The following is a 26,275-nucleotide window of genomic DNA, read 5'->3' on the forward strand; positions in this document are numbered from 1 at the left end:
AATGCAAACAAAGTGTGAAATGTGATGATGGAGGGGAAAATTAGCAAAGGGAAATACTTAAATGCTTTCTTGGGTTTACAATATACATAGAATTTTATTTCTTTTTATTCAATACTTAAGCACTGTTTTTTTCAAACTTTACCATATATCAAATTCATCTGGTGGGTTTGTTGAAACTTGAATTTCTGGCCCTTGTCCCTACAGTTTATCAGCAGTAAATCTACAGTGGTACCAAGAATTTGCAGTTCTAATCAGTTCCCAAGGGCTGCTGCTGCTCACCTGGGGATCCTTCATTTTATTTTCTTTTCACTCCATTTTTCCTTCAGATTCATCAACAATATGGAAACCAGAAATCAAACAGATGTTTCCAATTTTTATCTCCTGGGATTGACAGATGATCCAGAACTACAGCTCCACATTTTCTTCCTGTTTCTGTCCATGTATCTGATCACTATCCTGGGAAACCTGCTCATCATCCTTGCTGTCAGCTGTGATCCCCACATCCACACCCCCATGTACTTCTTCCTCTCCAACCTGTCCTTTACTGACATCTGCATGAGCACAGCCACGATCCCCAAAATGCTGGTCAACATCCAAGCACAAAATCAGACCATCACATATTCAGGCTGCCTCACCCAGATGTGCTTCGTCATGGTTTTTGCCTTTCTGGAAAATTTTCTCCTTACTGTCATGGCTTATGACCATTATGTGGCCATTTGTCACCCCTTAAGATACTCAATTATCATGAACCCGCAAACCTGCACCCTGCTGATTATATTCTCACTGTTGCTAAGCATTCTGAATGCTCTGCTCCTCAGTCTGACAGCATTGCGGCTGTCCTTTTGTAAGAACCTGGAAATCCCTCACTTTTTCTGTGAACTTGCTCAGGTTGTTAAGCTAACATGTTCTGATACTCACATCAATGACCTTTTGTTATATTTAGTGGGTAGCATATTTGGTGTCCTTCCTCTCTCTGGCATCATTTTCTCTTTTACGCAAATTGTCTCCTCTGTTTTGATAATGCCATCAGCGGGTGCAAAGCTGAAAGCTTTTTCCACCTGTGGGTCTCACTTGTCAGTTGTTTCCTTATTCTATGGGACAGGTTTTGGGGTTTATATAAGTTCTATACTGACTGGCTCATCCAGGAAGACTGCAGTGGCTTCAGTTATGTACATCGTGGTTTCTCAGATGATGAACCCTTTTATCTACAGCCTGAGAAACAGGGACATGAAGGGAGCCTTGAGAAAACTCATCAGTGGGACACCTTCTTTTCTGTGGTTGTGCCACCTACCTTGGACTTGTGTTTGTAGAATGAAGCAAAATAATAGTTAATAGATATATTTAGAATATTCCACTCATAAGTGGCAGAATATACATTTTTTTCAAGTGTGCATGGACATTCTATAGCATAGATCATCTGTGGATCATTGATATACAACAAAAGAGGCAAGAATATGTAATGGGTAATTGACTATATGTATATAAATGAGTTATATATAAATAATATATAAAAGAAACCTCCTGCAATAAAGGAAACCCAGGTTCAATCCCTAGGTCAGGAAGATCCCCTGGAGAAGGAAATGGCAACCCACTCCAGTATTCTTGCCTGGGAAATCCCGTGAACAGAGAAGCATGGTGAGCTACAGTCCATGGGGTCACAAAGAGTCAGACACAACTGAGTGACTAACAATTTCACACTTTCATGTATATATATTACACACACACATATATATATGCAATATTACTCAGCCATAGACAGGAATGAAATATTGCCATTTGCTACAGCATGAATGGATTTGTGTGTTGGGAGCCAGCGTGAGGAACTCCGCCCATGGCAAAGGTCATGAGGAAGGAAGCTTGGCATACGCAAAGGCGTGATCAAGCCTCAGGAAACCCCCTGTTCCCGAGCATCTACCCCCAAATCAGAGTACTTTACGGGGAGCTCTCCCCCATAACCATTTCTCTCAGAGAAGGAGTTAACTTGCAGCTCCAGTTAATAAAAATTCCTGGGCGTGATAAGACTGTTTCAACTTACGAACTCTGAAGGTTCTCTGGCCTGCCTGATCAGGCTCGTCCGGCTGCGTATGATTGTTTACAACCTCCCAACTGTGAGAGGCGCGGGATGTTTTAAAACCTTCTAAATACAGACTCTTTTGAGAAGTTAGAAGATCATTAGTATAGTATAGTGGGTTGACTAGGAATTATATTGGGGAAGGGTTTTTTCATTTGTCCTGCCAATAATTACTGCTAATTCCCTGCCCTGGATGTGACAAGGATGTCTCAGGTCAAACCTCTCTGCTGACAGACTAGCTCGTGTGTGTGACAACCTCTCAACCATAAACAGCACAGAGAGTTTGGAGTATTAGCAGAGGGCTTTTTTCATTGATAAGTCAATGATTGCCATCAGGCCTCCATATCCTTAGGCACCTGGAAATATATTAATCAATGTATTTGGAATATAGAAAAGGAAATATAGTAGTTTTTGATGTTATCAATATTAGACTTTTTGAGTTAATGAATCTTCTCTTTTGTTATAGATCACTGTACTTTGTTATAAATCACTATAAATCACTGTGTCCTTGCTATGCAAAAATGTAACTTTATCACTATCTTAAAACAAAATAGATCTTAAGGGGAACATTGGTGAAGGGTTTACATTTGTTGAGCCAATATTTGCTGCTAAATCTCCATATTCCTGTCCTTATAATGAATATAACTAGCATATAGGAGAAATAAGTATTAACCTTTAAGATTAATCATGTTAAACCTTAGGTTAAGTAAATTCCTTTCTTGATTGTAACTCACTACACCCTCACCCTATAGGAATGCAACTTTATTTGGAGGGTGGCGCCTGATTTAAGAAAAAAATCACCCCTGGAAAAATAAGTTTTCTGGTTAACTGACAGGTATCAGAAAGAGCCATAAAATATCAGCAGACCTCATGGCTAAAAGATGATGAAACTCATAAGACCTTTGTATAATTTTATATGAAGCACCTGATTGTGACAAGGGTCAGGTCTGCTGACCCCCGCGTGACTCTGTATTCATCCCTATGTATAACAAAAAGGTATATAAACAAACCTGAAAAATAAAGAAATCGGATCAGTTTCTGGAAAGACTGATTCCCCCGTGTTGTTTCTTTCTCGCTCCCCGTTTTCCTGGCTGAATTCCCATCTGGTACGAGGGTACGCACCAAGCCTGCTAGTTCTGCCTGGCCTTTTGAGATTGGACCGGGGAGGCCTCAGTGCCTCCTCTCCTTCGGGAGAATGGAAAGACGCCTGTGGCCTACATAGGTGGTGATTGGTATTCCATGTAAATCAGTTATTCAGCCTCTTTTCTCCACTAATTCTCCTACTACACTATCTGTTTCTAATCTCCCTCTATATCTGTAATTAAATAAGTTTTTTCCAGGACGCCGACTCCGTCCCCACCTTTGAATTCCCTGGATCCACCGGGGCTGGACCCCGGCACTTGGGGGTTACTATGATAGTGAAATTAGTCACAGAGAGAAAGACAAATAAAGTATGCTATCACTTACATGTGGAATCTAAAAAATAAAATACATGAGTGGATGTAACAAAATTAAACAGACTCACAGATACTGAGAACCACCCAGTTGTTACTAGTGGGAAGAAGGAGGTAGGAGAGGCAAGAAATTGGCAAGGGATTAAAAGGTACAAACTACTATGTATAAAATAAATTAGCTACATGGATGTGTTTTACTGTAAATATAGCCAATATTTGATAATTCACTTCATTGTACAGAAGAAACCAACACAACACATACTCCCACAAAATATATAATAACTTTAAATGCAGATTAATTTATAAAAATTTTGGATGACTACACTGTACATCTGAAACTAATTTAAAATGTAAATCATCTACACCTCAGAAAAGATAAATAAACACTAGGGGTGCAATGTACAACATGATGACACTAGTTGACATTGATGTATGATATATAGGAAAGTAGTTAATCTTGAAAGTAAGAAAATGTATTTTCTTTCCTTTTTCTGTCTTTTTATTGTATCTCTTGATTGTGACGGTTAGCTGAACTTGTGATAATCATTTCACAATATATGTAACTCAAATTATCTGCTGTATACCTTAAACTTATGCAATGATGTGTGTTAATTATTTCTCAAAAACTAAGAAAAAGGAAATGTACAATGAAATTATTGTGGCAAAATTGGAAAAGGTGGATATAAACTCTGAAGAGGAATTAACTACCATGTTGATTGAAACAAAGCTGTCCAAACAGAAGTGGGAAGAAGTAGATGGTGTGCAGCTACCATGCCTCAGAAGGTCAGACATTGGCCATCACGAACTCATCCATTCTAGAGTCTTGATCTGGAAGGTCCAGGGATCAGCATGACACTAAAATAGTTTGTCTAATGAGGAGCTTTAGTTATTGATCCCCAGGGATGCAGAGATTGCAAGAGTCTGCCTGTGACCACCTCACTCAACAGTCCTTGCTCAGTAAGGAAGCAGGACACCTGAACCTCCTTCCAGAGATGATCTTTCTTGACCTGGATCCCATTGCCTCAATCAGTTTGTCTGGTCCTTCTGAGGACAGATCTTCTGCCTTCAAGATCCATGGGAGATATTAATATCAAGCACCATACTTCAGTGATGTCAGCCAGGTAACACAAAGTCTCTTTGAGATTGTTATACTATAATTGCTTACAGTAGAAGCAGTGAGGAGATACATAAGATTAAAACCAAGACCCTCGTGACCCCCAACAAACCCTGACTGTCTTTTTGACATGTTCACATATATGTTTGTATGAATTCTCACCCAGCACTTTTTCCACTGGGATCCTACACTCTCTATAATGGCAGGGCCCATTTTTCTCCTGAGTAGAAATCCTCCCCTTCACACACATGGGTGCTATAAAAATTTTCAGGTGTTTACTTGAATTCTTGTGCTGGTGGTGAAGGGGTCTGTGCAATGTATTAATTTGCTGTGCAGAGTGCTTAATCACTTAGTCATGTCCGACTCTTTGTGACCCTATGGACTGCAGCCCACCAGGCTCCTCTGTCTATGGGAATTCTCCAGGCAAGAATACTGGAGTGGGTTGCCATGCCCTTCTCCAGGGGGTCTTCCCAACCCAGGGACTGAACCCAGGTCTCCCACATTGCAGACATTCTTTACCATCTGAACCCCCGGGGAAGCTAGTGCTGCTATAACAGAGTAGCACAGACTGGGTGGCTTAATAACAAATTTATTGTCACAGTTCTGGAGATTGGAAGCTAGATCAAGGTGTCAGCAAGACTGGTTTCCTCTGAGGCCATTTTTCTTGGCTTGTAGCTGGCCATATTCTCCATATTTCTTCATGTGGTCTTGCCTCTGTATGCATGTATCCAATCTCTTCTGTTGGATTAAGGTTCACCTTAATGATTCCATTTTAACCAAATTACCTCTTCAATGATCTTATCTCAAATACAGTCATATTCTAAAGATTAGGATATCAGTATATGAATGAAATGAAATTAAAAGACACTTGCTTCTTGGAGGGAAAGCTATGAAAAACCTAGACAGCATAATAAAAAGCAAAGACATCACTTTGCTGACAAAATTCCATATAGTCAAACCTATGGTCTTTCCAGTAGTCTTGTACAGAAGTGAAATTTGGATTATAAAGAAGCATGGAAAGATTGAAGCTTTTGATTTGTGCTGGAGAAGATCCTTGACAGTCCCTTGGACTGCAAGGAGATCAAAACAGGGAGTCCTAAAGGAAATCAACCATGAGTACTCTTTGGAAGGACGGAAGCTGAAGCTCCAACACTTTGGCCACCTGATACAAACAGTCAACTCATTAGAAAAGACCCTGATGCTAGGAAAGTTCAGTGCCGGGGTCCAGCCCCAGTGGATCCAGGGTGATTCGAAGGTGGGGACGGAGTCGGCGTCCTTGGAAATAACTTATTTAATTACAGATAGAGAGGGATTAGAAAATTAGCAGAGAAAAAGAGGCTGAATAACTTGGTTTACATGGAATACCAATCACCACCTACGTAGGCCGCAGGAGCCTTTCCTTTCTCCTGAAGGAGAGGAGGCACTAAGGCCCCCCCCGGTCTGATCTTAGAAGCCCAGGCAAAATTAGCAGGCTTGGTGGGTACCCATGCACCAGATGGGAATTCGGCCAGAAAATAGTAGGAGAGATAAAGAGGCTAAATAACTTGGTTTACATGGGATACCAATAAAATTCCAAGACAAGGAATTTTCACCATCTACCTTGGGCCACCGGTGCCACTTGAATATTGGAAGGTGCCCCTCCTTGGGGTCCTTCTCGCATGGGCTTGAAAGCCAGGACAAGTAAGTAGACATGGCGAGTACTCACGCTCCAGATGGGAATTCAGCCAGAAAAACGGGGAGCAAGAAAGAACAACATGGGGGAATCAGTCTTTCCGGAAACTGATCCCATTTCTTTATTTTGGGGTTTTCTTATATACCTTTTGTTACACATAGGGATGAATACAGAGTCACGCAGGGGTCAGCAGTCCTGACCTTTATCAAAATCAGGTGCTTTACATAAAAAAAGATCTTAGGGGTTTTACATCATCTTCTGGCCATGAGGCCTGCTGACATTTTATGACCCCTTCTTTCTGATAACCAAAAAACTTATTTTTTCCAAGGGTGTTTTTTCTTAAACCAGGCACCACCCTCCAAATAAAGTTGCATTCCTATAGGGTGAGGGTGCAGTGAGTTACAATCAAGAAAGGAATTTATTTAACCCAAGGTTAACATGATTAATCTTAAAGGTTAATACTTATTTCTCCTATATGTTAGTTATATTCATTATAAGAGCAGGGAATATGGAGATTTAGCAGCAAACATCAGCCAACAAATGAAAATCCTTTCACCAATGTTCCCCTTAAGATCTATTTAGTCTTAAGATAGTGATAAAGTTACATTTTTACATAGCAAGGACACAGTGATTTATAACAAAGTACAGTGATCTATTACAAAAGAGAAAATTCATAAACTCAAAAAGTCTAGTATTGCTAACCTTAAAAACTACTATATTTCCTTTTCTATATTCCAAATACATTGATTAATATATTTCCAGGTGCCTAAGGATATGGAGGCCTGGTGGCAATCATTGACTCAATAATAAAAAAAGCCCTATGCTAATTAAGACTTTCAAAATACTCCAAACTCTCTGTGCTGTTTATGGTTGAGAGGTAGTAAACAATCACGTGGCAGGAGTATGGATAATCCTGTCACACAAGTTAGTTTGCCAGCAGAGAGGTTTGACCTGAGACAAACCTTGTCACACCCAGTGCAGGGAATTAGCAGCAATTATTGGCACAAGAAATGAAAAACCCTTCACCAATATAATTCCTAACCAACCCACTATACTAACAATTTCCAACTTCCCAAAATAATCTGCCTTTAGTAAGTCTAAAACATCTCATGCCTCTCAGGTTGGGAGGCTGTAAACAATCACATGTGGCTGGACGAACCTATACAGGCAGGCTAGATAACCTTCAGAGGCATTCGTAAATTGAAACATTCTTGTCACACCCAGGGATTTTTATTGACTTGGAGCTGCACGTTTACTCCTTCTCCGAGAGAACTGGTGGGGAACAGCCCCCCATAAAGTCAGAGGTGTAGGTGAAAGCATGAAACAGTAAAGTAGATAGACTCTGGTTTTGGGGGTAGATGCTCGGGAACAGGGGGTTTCCTGAGGCTTGATCACACCTTTGCGTATGCCAAGCCTCCTTCCTCATGACCTTTGCCATGGGCAGAGTTCCTCACGCCAGCTCCTCATTTCAGTCACTCATGTCCGACTCTTTGCGACACTGTGTACTGAAGCACGTCAGGCTTCCCTGTCCATCACCAACTCCTGGAGCTTGCTCAAACTCATATTCATCGAGTTGGTGATGTCATCCAACCACCTCATCCTCTGTCATCTCCTTCTTGTCCTGCCTGCAATCTTTCGCAGCATCAGGGTCTTTTCTAATGAGTAGTCGATCTTGCATCAGGTGGCCAAAGTATTGGAGCTTCAATTTTCAGCATCAGTCCTTCCAATGAATATTAAGGGTTGATTTCCTTTAGAACTGACTGGCTTGATCTCCCTGCAGTCCAAGGGACTCTCAAGAGTCTTCTCCAACACCACAGTTCAAAAGTGTCAATTCTTCGGTGCTCAGCTTTCTTTATGGTACGTCCATACATGACTACTGGAAAAAGCATAGCTTAGACTATACAGACCTCTGTTGGAAGAGTAATGTCTCTACTTTTTAATATGCTGTCTAGGTTATCATAGCTTTTCTTCTAAGGAGCAAATATCTTTTAACTTCATGGCTGCAGTCACCATCTGCAGTGATTTTGGAGCCCAAAAAAATAAAATCTGTCACTGTTTCTGAGGAGATCTTACAAATAGCTGAGAAACAAAGAGAAGCTAAAGGCAAAGGAGAAAAGGAAAGATATACCCATTTGAATGCAGAGCTCCAAAGAATAGCAAGGAGAGATAAGAAAGCCTTCCTCAATGATCAGTGCAAAGAAATAGAAGAAAACAATAGAATGGGAGATCTCAAGAAAATTAGAGATACCAAGAGAACGTTTCATGCAAAGAAGGGTACAGTAAAGGAAGAAACGGTGTGGGCCTAACAGAAGCAGAATCTATTAAGAAGAGGTGGCAACAATACACAGAAGAACTGTACAAAAAAGATCTTCACGACCCAGAAACCACAATGGTGTGATCACTCATCTAGAGCCAGACATCCTGAAATGCAAAGTCGTAGGAAGCATCACTACGAACAAAGCTAGTGGAGGTGATGGAATTCCAGTTGAGCTATGTCAAATCCTAAAAGATGATGCTGTGATAGTGCTGCACTCAGTATGCCAGCAAATCTGGAAAACTCAGCAGTGGCCACAGGACTGGAAAAGGTCAGTTTTCATCCCAATCCCAAAGAAAGGCAATGCCAAAGAATGTTCAAACTACCTCACAATTGCACTCATCTCACACACTAGCAAAGTAATGCTCAAAATTCTCCAAGTGAGTCTTCAACAGTATGTGAACCAAGAACTTCCAGATGTTTAAGTTGTATTTAGAAAAGGCAGTAGAACAAGAGATCAAATTGTCAACATCTGTTGGATCATCAAAAAATCAAGAGAGCTCCAGAAAAAGCATATACTTCTGCTTTATTGACTATGTCAAAGCCTTTGTGTGGATCACCACAAACTGTGGAAAATTCTGAAAGAGATGGGAATACCAGATCTCCTTACCTGCCTTCTGAGAAATCTGTATGCAGGTCAAGAAGCAACAGTTAAAACTGGACATGGAACAACAGACTGGCTACAAATAGGGAAAGGAGTATGTCAAGGCTGTATACTGTCACCCTGCTTATTTAACTTATAAGCAGAGTACACCATACAAAATGCCAGGCTGGATGAAGCACAAGCTGGAATCAAGATTGCCTGGAGAAATAATAACCTCAGACACGCAGATGGCAGAAAGTGAAGAAGAACTAAAGAGCCTCTTGATGAAAGTGAAAGAGGAGAGTTGAAAAAGCTGGCTTAAAACTCAACATTCAAAAAAGTAAGATCATGGCATCCAGTCCCATCATTTCATGGCAAATAGATGGGGAAACAATGGAAACAGTGAGAGATATTATTTTGGGGGGCTCCCAAATCACTGCAGATGGTGACTGCAGCCGTGAAATTAAAAGATGCTTGCTCTTTGGAAGAAAAGCTATGACCAAGATAGATAGCATATTAAAAAGCAGAGACATTACTTTGCCAACAAATGTCCATCTAGTCAAAGCTATGATTTTTCCAGTAGTCATGTATGGATGTGAGTTGGAGAACATAGGCAAAACACTCTCTGACATAAATCACAGCAGGATCTTATATGATCCACCTCCCAGAATTCTGGAAATAAAAGCAAAAATAAACAAATGGGATCTAATTAAAATTAAAAGCTTCTGCACAACAAAGGAAAATATAAGCAAGGTGAAAAGACAGCCTTCTGAATGGGAGAAAATAATAGCAAATGAAGCAACTGACAAACAACTAATCTCAAAAATATACAAGCAACTCCTGCAGCTCAATTCCAAAAAAATAAATGACCCAATCAAAAAATGGGCCAAAGAACTAAATAGACATTTCTCCAAAGAAGACATACGGATGGCTAACAAACACATGAAAAGATGCTCAACATCACTCATTATCAGAGAAATGCAAATCAAGACCACAATGAGGTACCACTTCACACCAGTCAGAATGTCTGCGACCCAAAAATCTGCAAGCAATAAATGCTGGAGAGGGTGTGGAGAAAAGGGAACCCTCCTACACTGTTGGTGGGAATGCAAACTAGTACAACCACTACGGAAAACAGTGTGGAGATTCCTTAAAAAATTGCAAACAGAACTGCCTTATGACCCAGCAATCCCACTGCTGGGCATACACGCCGAGGAAACCAGAATAGAAAGAGACACATGTACCCCAATGTTCATCGCAGCACTGTTTATAATAGCCAGGACATGGAAACAACCTAGATATCCATCAGCAGATGAATGGATAAGAAAGCTGTGGTACAAATACACAATGGAGTATTACTCAGCCATTAAAAAGAATACATTTGACTCAGTTCTGATGAGATGGATGAAACTGGAGCTGATCATACAGAGTGAAGTAAGCCAGAAAGAAAAACACCAATACAGTATACTAACACATATATATGGAATTTAGAAAGATGGCAATGATGACCCTGTATGCAAGACAGTAAAAAAGACACAGATGTGTATAGCAGACTTTTGGACTCAGAGGGAGAGGGAGAGGGTGGGATGATTTGGGAGAATGGCATTGAAACATGTATACTATCATGTAAGAATCGAATCACCAGTCTATGTCCGATGCAGGATACAACATGCTTGGGGCTGGTGCATGGGGATGACCCAGAGGGATGTTGTGGGGAGGGAGGTGGGAGGGGGGTTCATGTTTGGGAACGCATGTACACCCGTGGTGGATTCATGTCAATGTATGGCAAAACCAATACAGTATTGTAAAGTAAAATAAAGTAAAAATAAGAATTTTTTTTAAAAAAGGAAAAAAAAAAAAGAAAGAAAGCTGAGCACCAAAGAATTGATGCTATTGAACTGCGGTGTTGAAGAAGACTCTTGAGAGTCCCTTGGACTGCAAGGAGATCCAACTATTCAATCCTAAAGGAATTCAGTCCTGAATATTCTTTGGAAGGACTGATGCTGGAGTTGAATCTCCAATGCTTTGGCCACTTGATGTGAAGAACTGACTCATTGGAAAAGACCCTGATGCTGGGAAAGATTGAAGGCAGGACAAGAAGGGGAAGACAGAGGGTGGGATGGTTGGATGGCATCACTGACTCAATGGACTTGAGTTTGAGAAGTCTCCAGGTGTTGGTGATGGATAGGGAAGCCTGGTGTGCTGTAGTCCATCTGGCTGCAGAGTTGGACACCATTGAGTGACTGAACTGAACTGTTTCCATTATTTCCCCATCTATTTGCCATGAAGTGATGGAACTGGATGCCATGATCTTCCTTTTTTGAATGCTGAGTTTTAAGCCAGGTTCTTCTCTCTGCTCTTTCACTTTCATCAAGAGGCTCTTCAGTTCCGTTTCTCTTTCTGCCATAAGGGTGGTGTCATTTGCATATCTGAGGTTACTGATATTTCTCCCAGCAGACTTGATTCCAGCTTGTGTTTCATCCAGCCCAGCATTTCTCATGATATAGTCTGCATGAAAATTAAGTAAGCAGGGTGACAATATATAATCTCGACGTACTCCTTTTCCAATTTGGAACCAGTTCGTTGTTCCATGTCCGGTTCTAACTGTTGCTTCTTGATTTGCATACAGATTTCTCAAGAGGAAAGATTTCCATTACACAATGAGGACACTAGGTTACTCATTTAGTTGGACAAGTTTCTGCTTTCATAAAACAAGTAGTGGAGTCTGGATTAATTTCAGAGTTATGAGTCTAAGTACTCTTCCAAGCAATAAAAGCTGTCAAGACCACATTTGTCCACCTCCCTAACCCCGGGGCCTCTGGCCCAGGAGACTGAGAGGCCTTCCCTAGTGGCTCAGATAGTAAAGAATCTGCCTGCAGTGTAGGGGAACCTGGGTTCTCAAGATCCCCTGAAGAAAGTATATGGTTATCCACTCAGTATTCTTGCCTGGAAAACTTCATGGACTGAGAAGCCTGGAGAACTCCATGGACTGAGAAGCCTGGAGGGCTACAGTCCATGGGGTCACAAAGAGTCAGACATGACCAAGCCACTAACACTAACTAACTAGGAGAGGGAGAATCTCTGCTTACAGGGACACTCCTTCTAGGATGTTTGACATTTAGCGTTATCTTGTAATATTCTTGTTATCTTCTAAATACTAGCAAATTGTTGCTATTTTAATCTGGATGTTTTAGGAGCCTATGCATTCAGTTTTTTCTTTCCACTCATATTCAGCTTTTTTTTTTTCAAATATGGATTTTTTTTAATTTTAATTTTTACTTTATTTTACTTTACAATACTGTATTGGTTTTGCCATACATTGACATGAATCCACCATGGATGTACATGAGTTCCCAAACATGAACCCCCCTCCCACCTCCCACCTCATATCATCTCTCTGGATCATCCCCGTGCACCAGCCCCAAGCATTTTGTATCCTGCATCGAACATAGACTGGTGATTCTTTTCTTACATGATACTATACGTGTTTCAATGCCATTCTCCCAAATCATCCCACCCTCTCCCTCTCCCACTGAGTCCAAAAGTCTGCTATACACATCTGTATCTCTTTTGCTGTCTAGCATATAGGGTCATCATTACCATATTTCTAAATTCCATATATACGTGTTAGTATACTGTATTGATGTTTTTCTTTCTGGCTTACTTCACTCTGTATAATAGGCTCCAGTTTCATCCACTTCATTAGAACTGATTAAAATGTATTCTTTTGAATGGCTGAGTAATACTCCATTGTGTATTTGTACCACAGCTTTCTTATCCATTCATCTGCTGATGGACATCTAGGTTGTTTCCATGTCCTGGCTATTATAAACAGTGCTGCGATGAACATTGGGGTACATGTGTCTCTTTCTATTCTGGTTTCCTCAGTGTGTATGCCCAGCAGTGGGATTGCTGGGTCATAAGGCAGTTCTATTTGCAATTTTTTAAGGAATCTCCACACTGTTCTCCATAGTGGCTGTACTAATTTGCATTCCCACAAACAGTGTAAGAGAGTTCCCTTTCTCCACACCCGCTCCAGCATTTATTGCTTGCAGACTTTTGGATAGCAGCCATTCTGACTGGTGTGAAGTGGTACCTCATTGTGGTCTTGATTTGCATTTCTCTAATAATGAGTGATGTTGAGCATCTTTTCATGTGTTTGCTAGCCATCCGTATGTCTTCTTTGGAGAAATGTCTATTTAGTTCTTTGGCCCATTTTTTTGATTGGGTCATTTATTTTTCTGGAATTGAGCTGCAGGAGTTGCTTGTATATTTTTGAGATTAGTTGTTTGTCAGTTGCTTCATTTGCTATTATTTTCTCCCATTCAGAAGGCTGTCTTTTCACCTTGCTTATATTTTCCTTTGTTGTGCAGAAGCTTTTAATTTTAATTAGATCCCATTTTTTTATTTTTGCTTTTATTTCCAGAATTCTGGGAGGTGGGTCATATAGGATCCTACTGTGATTTATGTCAGAGAGTGTTTTGCCTATGTTCTCCTCTAGGAGTTTTATAGTTTCTGGTCTTACGTTTAGATCGTTAAGCCATTTTGAGTTTATTTTCGTGTGTGGTGTTAGAAAGTGATCTAGTTTCATTCTTTTACAAGTGGTTGACCAGTTTTCCCAGCACCACTTGTGAAAGAGATTGTCTTTACTCCATTGTATATTCTTGCCTTCTTTGTCAAAGATAAGGTGTCCATATGTGTGTGGATTTATCTCTGGGCTTTCTATTTTGTTCCATTGATCTATATTTCTGTCTTTGTGCCAGTACCATACTGTCTTGATGACTGTGGCTTTGTAGTAGAGCCTGAAGTCAGGCAAGTTGATTCCTCCAGTTCCATTCTTCTTTCTCAAGATTGCTTTGGCTATTCAAGGTTTTTTGTATTTCCATACAAATCTTGAAATTATTTGTTCTAGTTCTGTGAAAAATATGGCTGGTAGCTTGATAGGGATTGCATTGCATCTGTAGATTGCTTTGCGTAGTATACTCATTTTCACTATATTGATTCTTCTGATCCATGAACATGGTATATTTCTCCATCTATTAGTGTCCTCTTTGATTTCTTTCATCAGTGTTTTATAGTTTTCTATATATAGGTCTTTAGTTTCTTTAGGTAGATATATTCCTAAGTATTTTATTCTTTTCGTTGCAATGGTGAATGGAATTGTTTCCTTAATTTCTCTTTCTGTTTTCTCATTATTAGTGCATAGGAATGCAAGGGATTTCTGAATGTTGATTTTATATCCTGCAACTTTACTATATTCATTGATTAGCTCTAGTAATTTTCTGGTGGAGTCTTTAGGGTTTTCTATGTAGAGGATCATGTCATCTGCAAACAGTGAGAGTTTTACTGCTTCTTTTCCAATTTGGATTCCTTTTATTTCTTTTTCTGCTCTGATTGCTGTGGCCAAAACTTCCAGAACTATGTTGAATAGTAGCGGTGAAAGTGGGCACCCTTGTGTTGTTCCTGACTTTAGGGGAAATGCTTTCAATTTTTCACCATTGAGGATAATGTTTTCTGTGGGTTTGTCATATATAGCTTTTATTATGTTGAGGTATGTTCCTTCTATTCCTGCTTTCTGGAGAGTTTTTATCATAAATGGATGTTGAATTTTGTCAAAGGTGTTCTCTGCATCTATTGATATAATCATATGGCTTTTATTTTTCAATTTGTTAATGTAGTGAATTACATTGATTGTTTTGTGGATATTGAAGAATCCTTGCATCCCTGGGATAAAGCCCACTTGGTCATGGTGTATGATCTTTTTAATGTGTTGTTGGATTCTGATTGCTAGAATTTTGTTGAAGATTTTTGCATCTATGTTCATCAGTGATATTGGCCTGTAGTTTTCTTTTTTATGTGGCATCTTTGTCAGGTTTTGGTATTAGGGTGATGGTGTCGTCATTGAATGAGTTTGGAAGTTTACCTTCCTTTGCAATTTTCTGGAAGAGTTTGAGTAGGATAGGTGTTAGCTAACAGCAGTGCTAAGAGGAAAGTTCATAGCAATACAGGCATACCTCAAGAAACAAGAAAAAAAAGTCAAATAAATAACCTAACTCTACACCTAAAGCAACTAGAAAAGGAAGACATGAATAATGCCAGGGTTAGTAGAAGGAAAGACATCTTAAAAATTAAGGCAGAAATAAATGCAAAAGAAACAAAAGAGAGCATAGCAAAAATCAAGAAAGCCAAAAGCTGGTTCTTTGTTTTTTTTTGTTTGTTTGTTTGTAATAATTTTTTTCCTTTATTTTAATTAACAATACTGTATTGGTTTTGCCATACATTGACATGAATCCACCACAGGTGTACATGCGTTTCCAAACATGAACCCCCCACACACCTCCCTCCCCGTAACGTCTCTCTGGGTCATCACCGTGCACCAGCCCCAAGCATGCTGTATCCTGCGTCGGACATAGACTGGCGATTCGATTCTTACATGATAGTATACATGTTACAATGCCATTCTCCCAAATCATCCCACCCTCTCCCTCTCCCTCTGAGTCCAAAAGTCCGTTATACACATCTGTGTCTTTTTTGCTGTCTTGCATACAGGGTCATCATTGCCATCTTTCTAAATTCCATATATATGTGTTAGTATACTGTATTGGTGTTTTTCTTTCTGGCTTACTTCACTCTGTATGATCGGCTCCAGTTTCATCCATCTCATTAGAATTGAGTCAAATGTATTCTTTTTAACGGCTGAGTAATGCTCCATTGTGTATATGTACCACAGCTTTCTTATCCATTCATCTGCTGATGGACATCTAGGTTGTTTCCATGTCCTGGCTATTATAAACAGTGCTGCGATAAACATTGGGGTACATATGTCTCTTTCAATTCTGGTTTCCTCGGCGTGTATGCCCAGCAGTGGGATTGCTGGGTCATAAGGTAGTTCTATTTGCAATTTTTTAAGGAATCTCCACACTGTTTTCCAAAGTGGCTGTACTAGTTTGCATTCCCACCAACAGTGTAGGAGGGTTCCCTTTTCTCCACACCCTCTCCAAGCTGGTTCTTTGAAAGGATAAATAAAATTGACAAACCATTAGCCAGACTCATCAAGAAACAAAGGGAGAAAAATCAAATCAATAAAATTAGAAATGAAAATTGAGAGATCACAACAGACAACACAGAAATACAAAGGATCATAAGAGACTACTATCAGCAATTATATGCCAACAAAATGGACAACATGGAAGAAATGGACAAATTCTTAGAAAAGTACAACTTTCCAAAACTGAACCAGGAAGAAATAGAAAATCTTAACAGACCCATCACAAGCACTGAAATTGAAACTGTAATCAAAAATCTTCCAGCAAACAAACGCCCAGGTCCAGACGGCTTCACAGCTGAATTCTATTCAGCTTTAAAAAAAAAAAAATCACATGCCAGTTACTAGTTTAAGGGATGAACTTACAGGAAGTTCATAATTTTATTCATAATTATGAATAAACAGAATTCATAATTTTATTCTTATATTTCTTTTCATTTGAAGTTGTGTAATAATTCAGAAGAAATGCAGCAATGTGTCCTTCATTTTAGGGGGTGCAGTGATAAAGAATTTGCCTTTCAATACAGGTGATGCAGCAAATGTGAATTTAATCCCTGGGTTGGGAAGATCCCCTGGAGAAGGGAATGGCTATCCACTCAGTATTCTTGCCTGGAGAATTCCATGGAGAGAGGAGCCTGGCAGGATATAGCTCATGAGGTCTCGAGGGATCAGACATGATTGAGCACACACATTTCTTTATTTTATTCTCAGCATTTGCCACAGTGTGTAAGGTTATCAGTGCTTAACAAAATATTTTGGCTAATAAAGTAAGTGGAGGGAGAAATAGGCAGAGAAGAAGATTCCATTATTTTCTTGGGTTCATTATATAGATGAGTGTTTTTCTAAAGCAGTGGCTTTCAAAATTCATTGTTTGACAGAATTATCTAGAGACCTTATTAAAAATGTTGATTGTTAGTCCTTATTCCTAATGTTTGTCGTCAGGGAATCAAGAACAGGGCCCAAGAATGGTTATTTTGAAAAAGTTCCAAAGTAATTTTGATGCTGCAGCTAGTCCATAGATTATAAATTTTATTGTTTCTCCACCTGATATTTTCCATCCGATTTCTTCGTAACAAGGAATCAGGAAATCAAACAGATGTTTCAGATTTCCTTCTCCTGAGAATGATAGAAGATCCTGAACTCCAGCTTATCCTCTTCACTCTGTTCCTCTCCATATACATGGTCACTGTTCTTGGAAACCTGCTTGTCATCCTGGCTGTCAGCTCCAACTCCCACCTCTGTACACCCATGTATTACTTTCTTTCAAATCTTTCCTTTGCTGACATCTGTTTAAGCATAACCACCATCCCAAAGATGCTTGTCAATAAGTAAGCACAGAATGAGAGCACCACTTCTGCAAGCTGCCTCACCCAAATGGCTTTTTTCCTGTTTTTGACCTGTTGGGAGAATTTTCTCCTTGCTATTATGGCCCATGACTGCTATGTGGTCATTTGTCCAACCCCTAAGGTACAGGTTTGGGCTTCCCATATGGCTCTGTAGTAAAGAATCTGCCTGCCAGTACAGGGGACATGAGAGACTCAAGTTCAACCCTTGAGTCAGGAAGACCCCCTGGAGGAAGGCATGACAACCAACTCCAGTATTCTTGCCTGGAGAATCTCATGGACAGAGAAGCCTGGCAGGCTATAGTCCATGGGGTTGCATTTAGTCAAACATGACTAAAGTGACTTAGCACACATGCATGCAGAAAGGACATGGGTATCACGAGCCCTCCTTTCTGTGTTCTGCTGATTCCATTCCTTCTGTTCTTTAGCATTATGAATGCCCTGCTCCACAGTCCAATGGCACTGAGGCTGTCCTTCGGCAGAGACCTGGAAATTCCTCACTCATTCTGTGAGTTTCCTCAGGTCATCAAGCTGGCCTGTCTGATACCCTCATCAACAACATCTTAATATATTTCATGGGTAGCTTATTTGGGAGTGTTTCTGTCTCTGGAACCATTTTCTCATATACTCCAATTTTCTTCTCTGTTTCGAGAATGTCATCAATGAATAGAACGTATAAAGCTTTTTCCACCTGTGGGTCTCATCTGTTGGTTGTTTCCTTGTTCTATTGAACAGCTCATAGGGTTTATATTAGTTCTGTAGTTACTGGCTTGTCCAGAAAAATTGCTGTAGTCTCACTGAGGTATATTGTGGCCCTTAAATGGTGAACCCATTTATTTACACCATTTATTTACATCCTGAGAAGCAGGGACAAGAAGGAATCCTTGAGGAAACTCATTGATATGTTGCCTTTTTTGTTCTGTGATTACATTGCCTTTGGGTGGGGGGCGGGCTTAGTTTTCTCAAGTCAAAATGATAGGCACCCCAGATGAACCAGAATACTTGATTCTTCCATTGTACAACTCCTCTAAAATGACTAGATAGAGTCATGTTTAAAGTATTGAAACTTGGACTCAGAGCCCAACTTTGCTTTTAATCTAGTGCTGGGATGTTTTTCACAACATTTCAATTCTCCTTACTCTATTTCTTTGTTCATGTTCTATAGAAGCAGTATGACCCAGGAGTTCTAGTTTGAGTGATTTTTGTTTGTGATGACTCTCAGAAAAGGAAAGTTGTAGGAGGTGGATGAGGCAAGGGGCTGGGGTGGGGGGTAGGGGAGGAATGAAGGAAGCTGTGGTCCTGTATTGAGACTAGCTTCTGTCTGATTCTATGGAAAGTGCCATGACAATCATAGCTCAGAATTATCCCTTCCATGAGGCAAGGGAAGTGAGCTCACACCACATATCAATAATTAGTAAGACCAGTCACTGGTGAATAGCATCCTTCTGAGGAACCATTAGCATCCACTATAATCAGTTTCAATATCTATAAAATTGTCATCATCCTTGGTGGTTGAGGTGATTGTAAGATATCTGAAATTTATCAGTGAGGAGACTCTAGTTCCAATAAGAAAAAGGAAAATTTTGTCTAATATGATTAAACAATAAAGAAAGTTATCTTTCATGACAAAGACTTCAGAGATCATCAGGAACAGGAGCTAGGTACTCATCCACTCCTGTATGAGGTGCCCTTATCCTCAGATTGTTCTCTACAAAGATGGTGACAGCAAATGAAAATGTCAGACTTGGACATGAAGCCCAAAGATAGAAAACTGATTTTCCTTCCCTAATCCAGTTGTTAATAGATCTTTCTGTGGAGTCTGCCAGAACATCTCTGTAGTGAATTTGAATGGTAGCTCTCAAAACAATATGTCCACTTCCTATTCTTCCTATCTCGTGAATCTTACTTTATACTGAAACAGGGTGAATGTTACTTATTTGGAAAAAGAGTCTTTTCAGTGAAAGAATTTATCCAAGATTATCTGGATAGCCTTTAAATGTAGTCACAGATATCCTTATTAGAGAGACAGAAGTAGAAAAGACACAGGGAAAAAGGAAGGGGAAAAGATCTCCATTGAGATAGAAATTGGACCGATGTGCCAGCATTAGATTGCTTGTATTTGACCCATTTTGCTGAACAAAATTTTCATTTTCATTGGACTCTAATGCATGTTGTTACCATCCCTATGTATACTGCTTTGTTGTTTAGTCACTAAGTTGTGTCTGACTCCTTGGCGACTTCATGGACTGTAGCCCACCAGCTTCCCCTATCCATGGGATTTCCCAGGCAAGAAGACTGGAATGGGTTGATATTTCCTTCTCCAGAGGATCTTTACTTAACATGGATGAATTAATCTTGATTTAGTTATATTTTATGAAAATGAAGGTAATTTTAGAGATGCAGAGATGTTTCAATGGATATCAAATTCTAATTCTGTTTATTGAAGTCAGTAGTCACTAAGACTCACTTCTCAGATAATTTATTTCTGTTATGTTACATTGTGTAAAATTTAAGTAAATTATTAAAAGAATATTCTAAGTTTATTTCTGAAGCTTAACTCAATAATGTATCCTTGGATGAAGATAAGATGCCCCATGGTCTACAACCAGGAGATTTACACCCAGGCCATGGTCATTTAAATTTAAAGACTCCCTTAAGTGAAAGTGAAAGTGAAGTCGCTCCATCGTGTCTGACTCTTTGCGACCCCATGGACTGTAGCCTATCAGGCTCCTCTGTCCATGGGATTTTCCAGGCAAGAGTGCTGGAGTGGATTGTCATTTCCTTCTCCAGGAAATCATCCCGACCCAGGAATCAAACCTGGGTCTCCCACATTGCAGGCTGGGGACAATTAAACCATGCTGGGGATAATCAGTCTAATAACAGTAGGAAATTGGGCTAGATGCCTTATGTGCAATGCCAAAATATAGTTTCCCTTAAAGATAAGGATTGGTACAGAACAGGTAAATTCAAATGACCTCGAATATACTGGGGTGCTTCTAAAGACAATTATTGACCAAAATTCTTACTTATGACCTCATTCATATTGCTAGCTATCTTATTTTTACATTGCCCATTTTTACAAAATTGTCTCTTTCATTACCAAATGTGTGACTGAGCCACTGATGAAATGATGATATAAAGCTTCATATGAGAGTGATGATTGTCATAGTGTAATTCTAGATAGGGGAAGAAGTAACAAGAGGAAATATTTCCCTAGACCAAAAGAAACTAGGAATAAGGTGGTCCAGAGACTTCCAGCTACTGTTAATAAGGCCTAGTCCAGTAATAGCACATTGAGTGGCCTATCAGAGAAATCTCTGCCAGACCTGAGAATGAACATTCCTAGAGTTGTGGGACAAAAGAGTCATGAAATGCCCCCCAAACCACGGTTGAATTCATTACCCTGAAGGGGCCCTGATAACTGAAAACTGGGCATTTCCCATCTGCCTCTCTAAGGATTAGGTCAGTGGCCACTACAGTCACTGACTTTCAACACATTTTGAAATGAGTTCAAGGTGGGGGAGCTTGAATGAGGTGCTTTATGTTCTGGAAGAACTGCAGAACAGGCCTTCAGATAGTTGCTTTCAGGAAAGGGTTTATGAGCTCAAATTCTTGTATCTTCTCATAATGAAAAAAGTACTGAAGTCATTAATGGTAACATCCGTTTTGGCCATTAAGGAGAGAAATGCAATTGAAAGTCAAAATGGAATAGCTGTAGTTCAGACATCCAAGGTAAAAATACTAGGTGGCATTATGAACATGATTTCTGAAAAGTCCCTGTATAGCTAAGAGCTTCAGTTTTCTGAGCTGTGGCAGACTTGGGATGTCACCAGCCATTCTCAAAACAATGTCTGCTGTCAGCTGGAAGCTGCAACCTTATGGGTTCAAGGTATCTTCTTGCAACTAAAATTTTTTGGAAAATGAAATTTCTTTAGATCAGATATTAGTAGAAAAAGGAGACAGGTAATGGCTAATAGTTTCTGATATGTGTATGTTAATACCACTTTGGGGAAGTTAAAACCTTCTTAGATAAAAGTAAACAACTGGCTACCTGGCTGCAATTCTCCCCAAGGTGTGAGGTCCAGACTGGGTTTAAGGCTTATCTCAGGGAATGAACTTTATTTTGTCTGTTAAAATTCCAGTTGTCACTCTTCCAACTACTTCTAACTGAATATCTTACACCAAAATAGTGAACCAAGGAAGTGAGATTGAGATCATACAAGACTTAGATCCAGGATTTGGAACTCAGAAATATTTCCAATTCAGTGTATATTCTCCAAATTGAGGGAGAATTATGCTCCATTTTACCCACTCTTGATTGGGAAATCCCATGGACAGAGGAGATTGCCAGGCTGCAGTTCATGGGGTCACAGTCGGACACAACTTAGCAAGTAAACAACAACAACAATAACTGCCCCATTTTAGCAGGAAGCGACCAGAACCACTGTTGCACAGTTCCCTGAATTGAAACTGAAGAGGACTCTGTGGGACTCCAGAGTACAAATCCTTTCTGCATCCCCTTTCTTATTTGTAGGCTCATTCAGCCTTCTTGATCTTCCCTGAGTTTCAAAGGGCAGGTTCAGACAGTTGCTTATCAGGAAAGGGAGGGGATGCAGAAACATGGGAAAGTGAAAGTGTGAGTCACTCAGTCCCATGTCGGACTCATTGCAACCCCTTGGACTGTAATCCTCCAGGTTCCTCTGTTCTTGGAATTCTCCAGGCAGGAATACTAGAGTGGGTAGCCATTCCCTTCTCCAGAGGATTGTCCCAACCCAGGGATCGAACCCAGATCTTCTGCATTGCAGGAAGATTCTTTACTATCTAGGCCACAAGAAAAGCCAACAGAAACACATGAGGAGCAGTCAAATGGTGGTGCAGCCTTGGGACAGTGTGCTGGTTCCTCCTCAAGGAGTATATATAACACTATCTTTGAGTTTTGAAGAACTGTATCCCCCATCCAGGAGAAGGATGGTAACTTCAGGCTGAGTGCAAGATTCCTGGAGCGCTGCCCTGTTACCTCAACACCAAATGATCAGAAGAAAGTCATACACTCTGTAGCCCTCACTCCCAACTTTGCTTTCCTTTTCTAGACACAGTGATGACATCCTGTTAGGCCCTTGTTTGGCCCCTGTCTGTTAAAAGTACTTATATCTCTGACAGTTTCAGGTTAAATTTTTGTTACTACAAGGGTGGATGTCAGTTTCAGACATAAGATACCTCGATTTAGAACAAGTGGAGAGAAACTTCTACTCTACTAGGCAGGACAATGTTCATTCTCAACAGAAAGTTGTTACAGAAGAAAGATCTCTGCCCCAATTCTCAAGAAATTATCTTCAGTATGAAGTCCTGGCAGGGGAGGGGGTTAGGGGGCAGATTTTTAGGGGAACCACTGACTGAAACCACTAACTCTGGCCAAGCATGAGAGTAACCACTTGTTTGGGTTATCTTTCAATGGGCATTCCTGGTAAGGGATGCAGAACTAAAAAGCTACAACCAATTGAAAGAATATGCTGCTAAGTCACTTTAGTCGTGTCCGTCTCTGTGCGACCCCAGAGACGGCAGCCCACCAGGCTCCCCCGTCCCTGGGATTCTCCAGGCAAGAACACAGGAGTGGGTTGCCATTTCCTTCTCCAATGCATGAAAGTGACAAGCAAAAGTGAAGTCGCTCAGTCATGTCCGACCCTCAGCGACCCCATGGACTGCAGCCTTCCAGGCTCCTCTGTCCATGGGATTTCCCAGGCAAGAGTACTGTAGTGGGGTGCCATTGCTTTAATATGGTAAAGGTCAAAAGTAGGTAGGGATGCAGTCCATATGTCCTACTGACCTCCTGGGATCCTTCTCACTGGTATCCATCTTGGTTGAGTAATGCGTGCCACCAGGAAGGACCCTGAGTCAGAATGATTGGCCAGAGACAACCCAGAAACTAACCCTATTACCATAAAACCTGAAACTGTGAACCATGTGGCAGAGTAGTTCTGAATTCCCTTACCCCACTTCGTTCTGCCCAAGCACCCTTTTCCAATAAAGCCTCTTGCTTTGTCAGCATGTGTGTCTCTTTGGACAATGCGTTTCCAAATGTTATACAAGAGCCCTCTCTCAAACCCTCTCTCTCCTCTTTTTGTTTTGCAGCCATAAACCACTATTCATCTCCAGCACTATTCCATCTTCCCCAACTGAAATTTGTCTCCATTAAACCCTAACTCCCCATTCTTCCTCCCAAAGATTCTGGCAACAACCATTCTAATCTCTATCTGTATGAGTTTGACTACTTTTGGTACTTTCTAGAAATGGAACCATTCTATTTTCCCCTATTATGTTTGGTACTTTCTAGAAATGGAACCATTCTATTTTCCCCTATTATGTCTGACTGTAATATGATCAGGAAGAAGTTAGATGGAATGGCAAGGAGAATTATTAGAAAAATTGAGAATTGACTTTTCTCTAGAAGGTAGTCTCTCATCATTCTTGGGAAATCATAATCCTATTTCCCAAAAGCACTAGTTGAAAACTCAGTGTTATAGTGTCCAAATTCAGTCCCAAAATATCCTGGTTAATCAGGAAATTAGTCAGCCTACTTGCTCAAAAATCTGAACAACATGATGTTATACATGTGGGGAGGGAGGTGGGATGGGGGTTCAGGATTGGGAACTCATGTACACCCGTGGTGGATTCCTGTTGATGTATGGCAAAACCAATACAGTATTGTAAAGTAAAATAAAGTTTAAAAAAATCTGAACAACATCATTAAGAAACAAAAATATACTTAGGGTAGGGTTTAAATCCACCCAACAAATGGGGGGGAGGAATAATATGAAACCTATAGAAACAAAAAATAACAAAAAAGAAAGCTATGATTATTTTGTAATCATAGAAACAATACTGCTCATGACCAAGGGTCTGACATAATACATAAGAAAATTGAGAACGGTATACTGATGTGCTATGCAAAATCCTGAATGGGCTGTGACTCACATGGAATGTCCAAATGATGTCACAATTCCATTACTATTCTAAGTAATTACTATTCTAAGTAATTCTACTATTTCCAGCTATTCTAAGAGGAAAACATTTGTAGACTGAAAGATGAAAGCCAGATAGGTATATATACAATATGGAACTGCAGATTCAAATCATTTGTTGCATATATGTGATTTTACTGCCTTTTCCAGTCTTATTAACCCAAAACAATATGGCGCAGGTGTTGAGATTAGATTATTCTCCATAAAATCCTCCACAGGGCATTCCTGATGTCCTTGTTCCTTAGACTGTAGATGAAGGGGTTCAGCATAGGGGTGACTATAGTGTACATCACCGAGGCCACTGCACTCTTCCTGGGGGAAGATAAGACAGTTGAACTAACATACATCCCAAGGCCTGTTCCAAAAAATAAGCAAACAACTGACAGGTGAGAGCCACAGGTGGAAAAGGCTTTATACTTCCCATCTGATGAGGAGACTCTTAGAATGGAGGATATAATTCGAGCATAAGAGTAAAGGATTCCTAAGAGTGGAACTCCACCGAAGATAGTACCAATGAAATAGATTAATAGGTTACTGATGGAGGTGTTGGAACAGGCAAGGTTGACAAGTTGAGGAGGATCACAAAAGAAATGAGGGATTTTAACATTTGCACAGAAGGTAAGCTGCAACATCATCAAGTAGTGCAGCAGGGAGGTCAAAAAGCTGATGAAAAATGATGCCAGGACCAACACGCCACAGGTACAGGGATTCATGATGACCAGGTAGTGTAGAGGATTACAGATGGCCACCAACCGATCATAGGCCATCACTGTCAGAAGGAGACTCTCCAAAAATGCAAAAAGAGAAAAAAAGGTTAGCTGAGTCAGACATCCTCTATAGGTGATGGATTTGTTGTATGTCTGGAGGTTCACTAGCATCTTGGGGATGGTGGTGGTGCTGATACTGATGTCAGCCAAGGACAAACTGAAAAGGAAGAAATACATTGGGATGTGGAGATGAGGATCAGAGCTGATGACCAGGATGATGAGCAGGTTTCCAAACAAGGTCACCAAGTACAGGGATAGGAAGAGCCCAAAAAGAAGGGGCTGCAGGTCTGGATCATCTGAGAGGCCCAGGAGGAGGAATTCTGAGACACCTGTTAGATTCTGTGATTCCATGTAGATGGAACACCTTTTGAAAAAGAAGAGAGTGTTGAATACAGGAAATAAACATACAGGAACCTGGATAAATGTCCATACTTTGGATTCAAACAATTCACATGTAATGTATTCAGGCTTGAGTATCAAACACTGAAGTACATTCAGCAGTATTTATCAATTAAGAGCTCTTCTTTATTGATGCCAAGAATATTCACTTGTCTATACACCCATTTTAGAGTCATGGGGCCAAAGAATATGAGTGAAGTAAGGAGACTGTGAAATAACAAGTCCATACACATAGCAAATTATGTGCCCCCTACTTTTGAAGGGAAAATATAGAATAAAATGTATTCTCCTTCCTTAAAAATATCATTCTAATTAAAGTACATTACAGTGGAAATGATTGATGGCATCACTGATTCAATGGACATGGGTTTGGGTGGACTCCGGGAGTTGATGGACAGGGAGGCCTGACGTGTTGTGGTTCATGGGGTCGCAAAGAGTCGGACACAACTGAGCGACCAAACTGAACTGAACTGAACAGTGGAAATAGATGGGGA

General features: G+C 40.2%; 2 protein-coding genes and 1 pseudogene across 2 annotated transcripts; 2 read left to right on the forward strand and 1 right to left on the reverse strand.

Moving 5' to 3' along the window:
- The first annotated feature begins 339 nt into the window (after positions 1-339).
- Positions 340-1,332, forward strand: LOC138085684 (olfactory receptor 7G2-like). The gene has a single exon (XM_068980192.1). It carries the CDS (start codon positions 340-342, stop codon positions 1,330-1,332), a length of 993 nt encoding a protein of 330 aa, XP_068836293.1.
- Positions 1,333-17,303: 15,971 nt separating this feature from the next.
- LOC138085685 (olfactory receptor 7G2-like) lies at positions 17,304-18,423 on the forward strand (annotated as a pseudogene).
- Positions 18,424-24,803: 6,380 nt separating this feature from the next.
- Positions 24,804-25,757, reverse strand: LOC138085795 (olfactory receptor 7E24-like). The gene has a single exon (XM_068980337.1). It carries the CDS (start codon positions 25,731-25,733, stop codon positions 24,804-24,806), a length of 930 nt encoding a protein of 309 aa, XP_068836438.1. The 5' UTR covers positions 25,734-25,757.
- Positions 25,758-26,275: the final 518 nt, after the last annotated feature.

Source organism: Capricornis sumatraensis, chromosome 9 (genome assembly GCF_032405125.1).
Source record: "Capricornis sumatraensis isolate serow.1 chromosome 9, serow.2, whole genome shotgun sequence".
Taxonomy (NCBI): domain Eukaryota; kingdom Metazoa; phylum Chordata; class Mammalia; order Artiodactyla; family Bovidae; genus Capricornis; species Capricornis sumatraensis.

Bases quoted from the DNA above. Each gene is read 5' to 3' on its own strand.
- LOC138085684 (XM_068980192.1), top strand. From the start codon at position 340: ATGGAAACCAGAAATCAAACAGATGTTTCCAATTTTTATCTCCTGGGA.
- LOC138085795 (XM_068980337.1), bottom strand. From the start codon at position 25,733: ATGGAATCACAGAATCTAACAGGTGTCTCAGAATTCCTCCTCCTGGGC.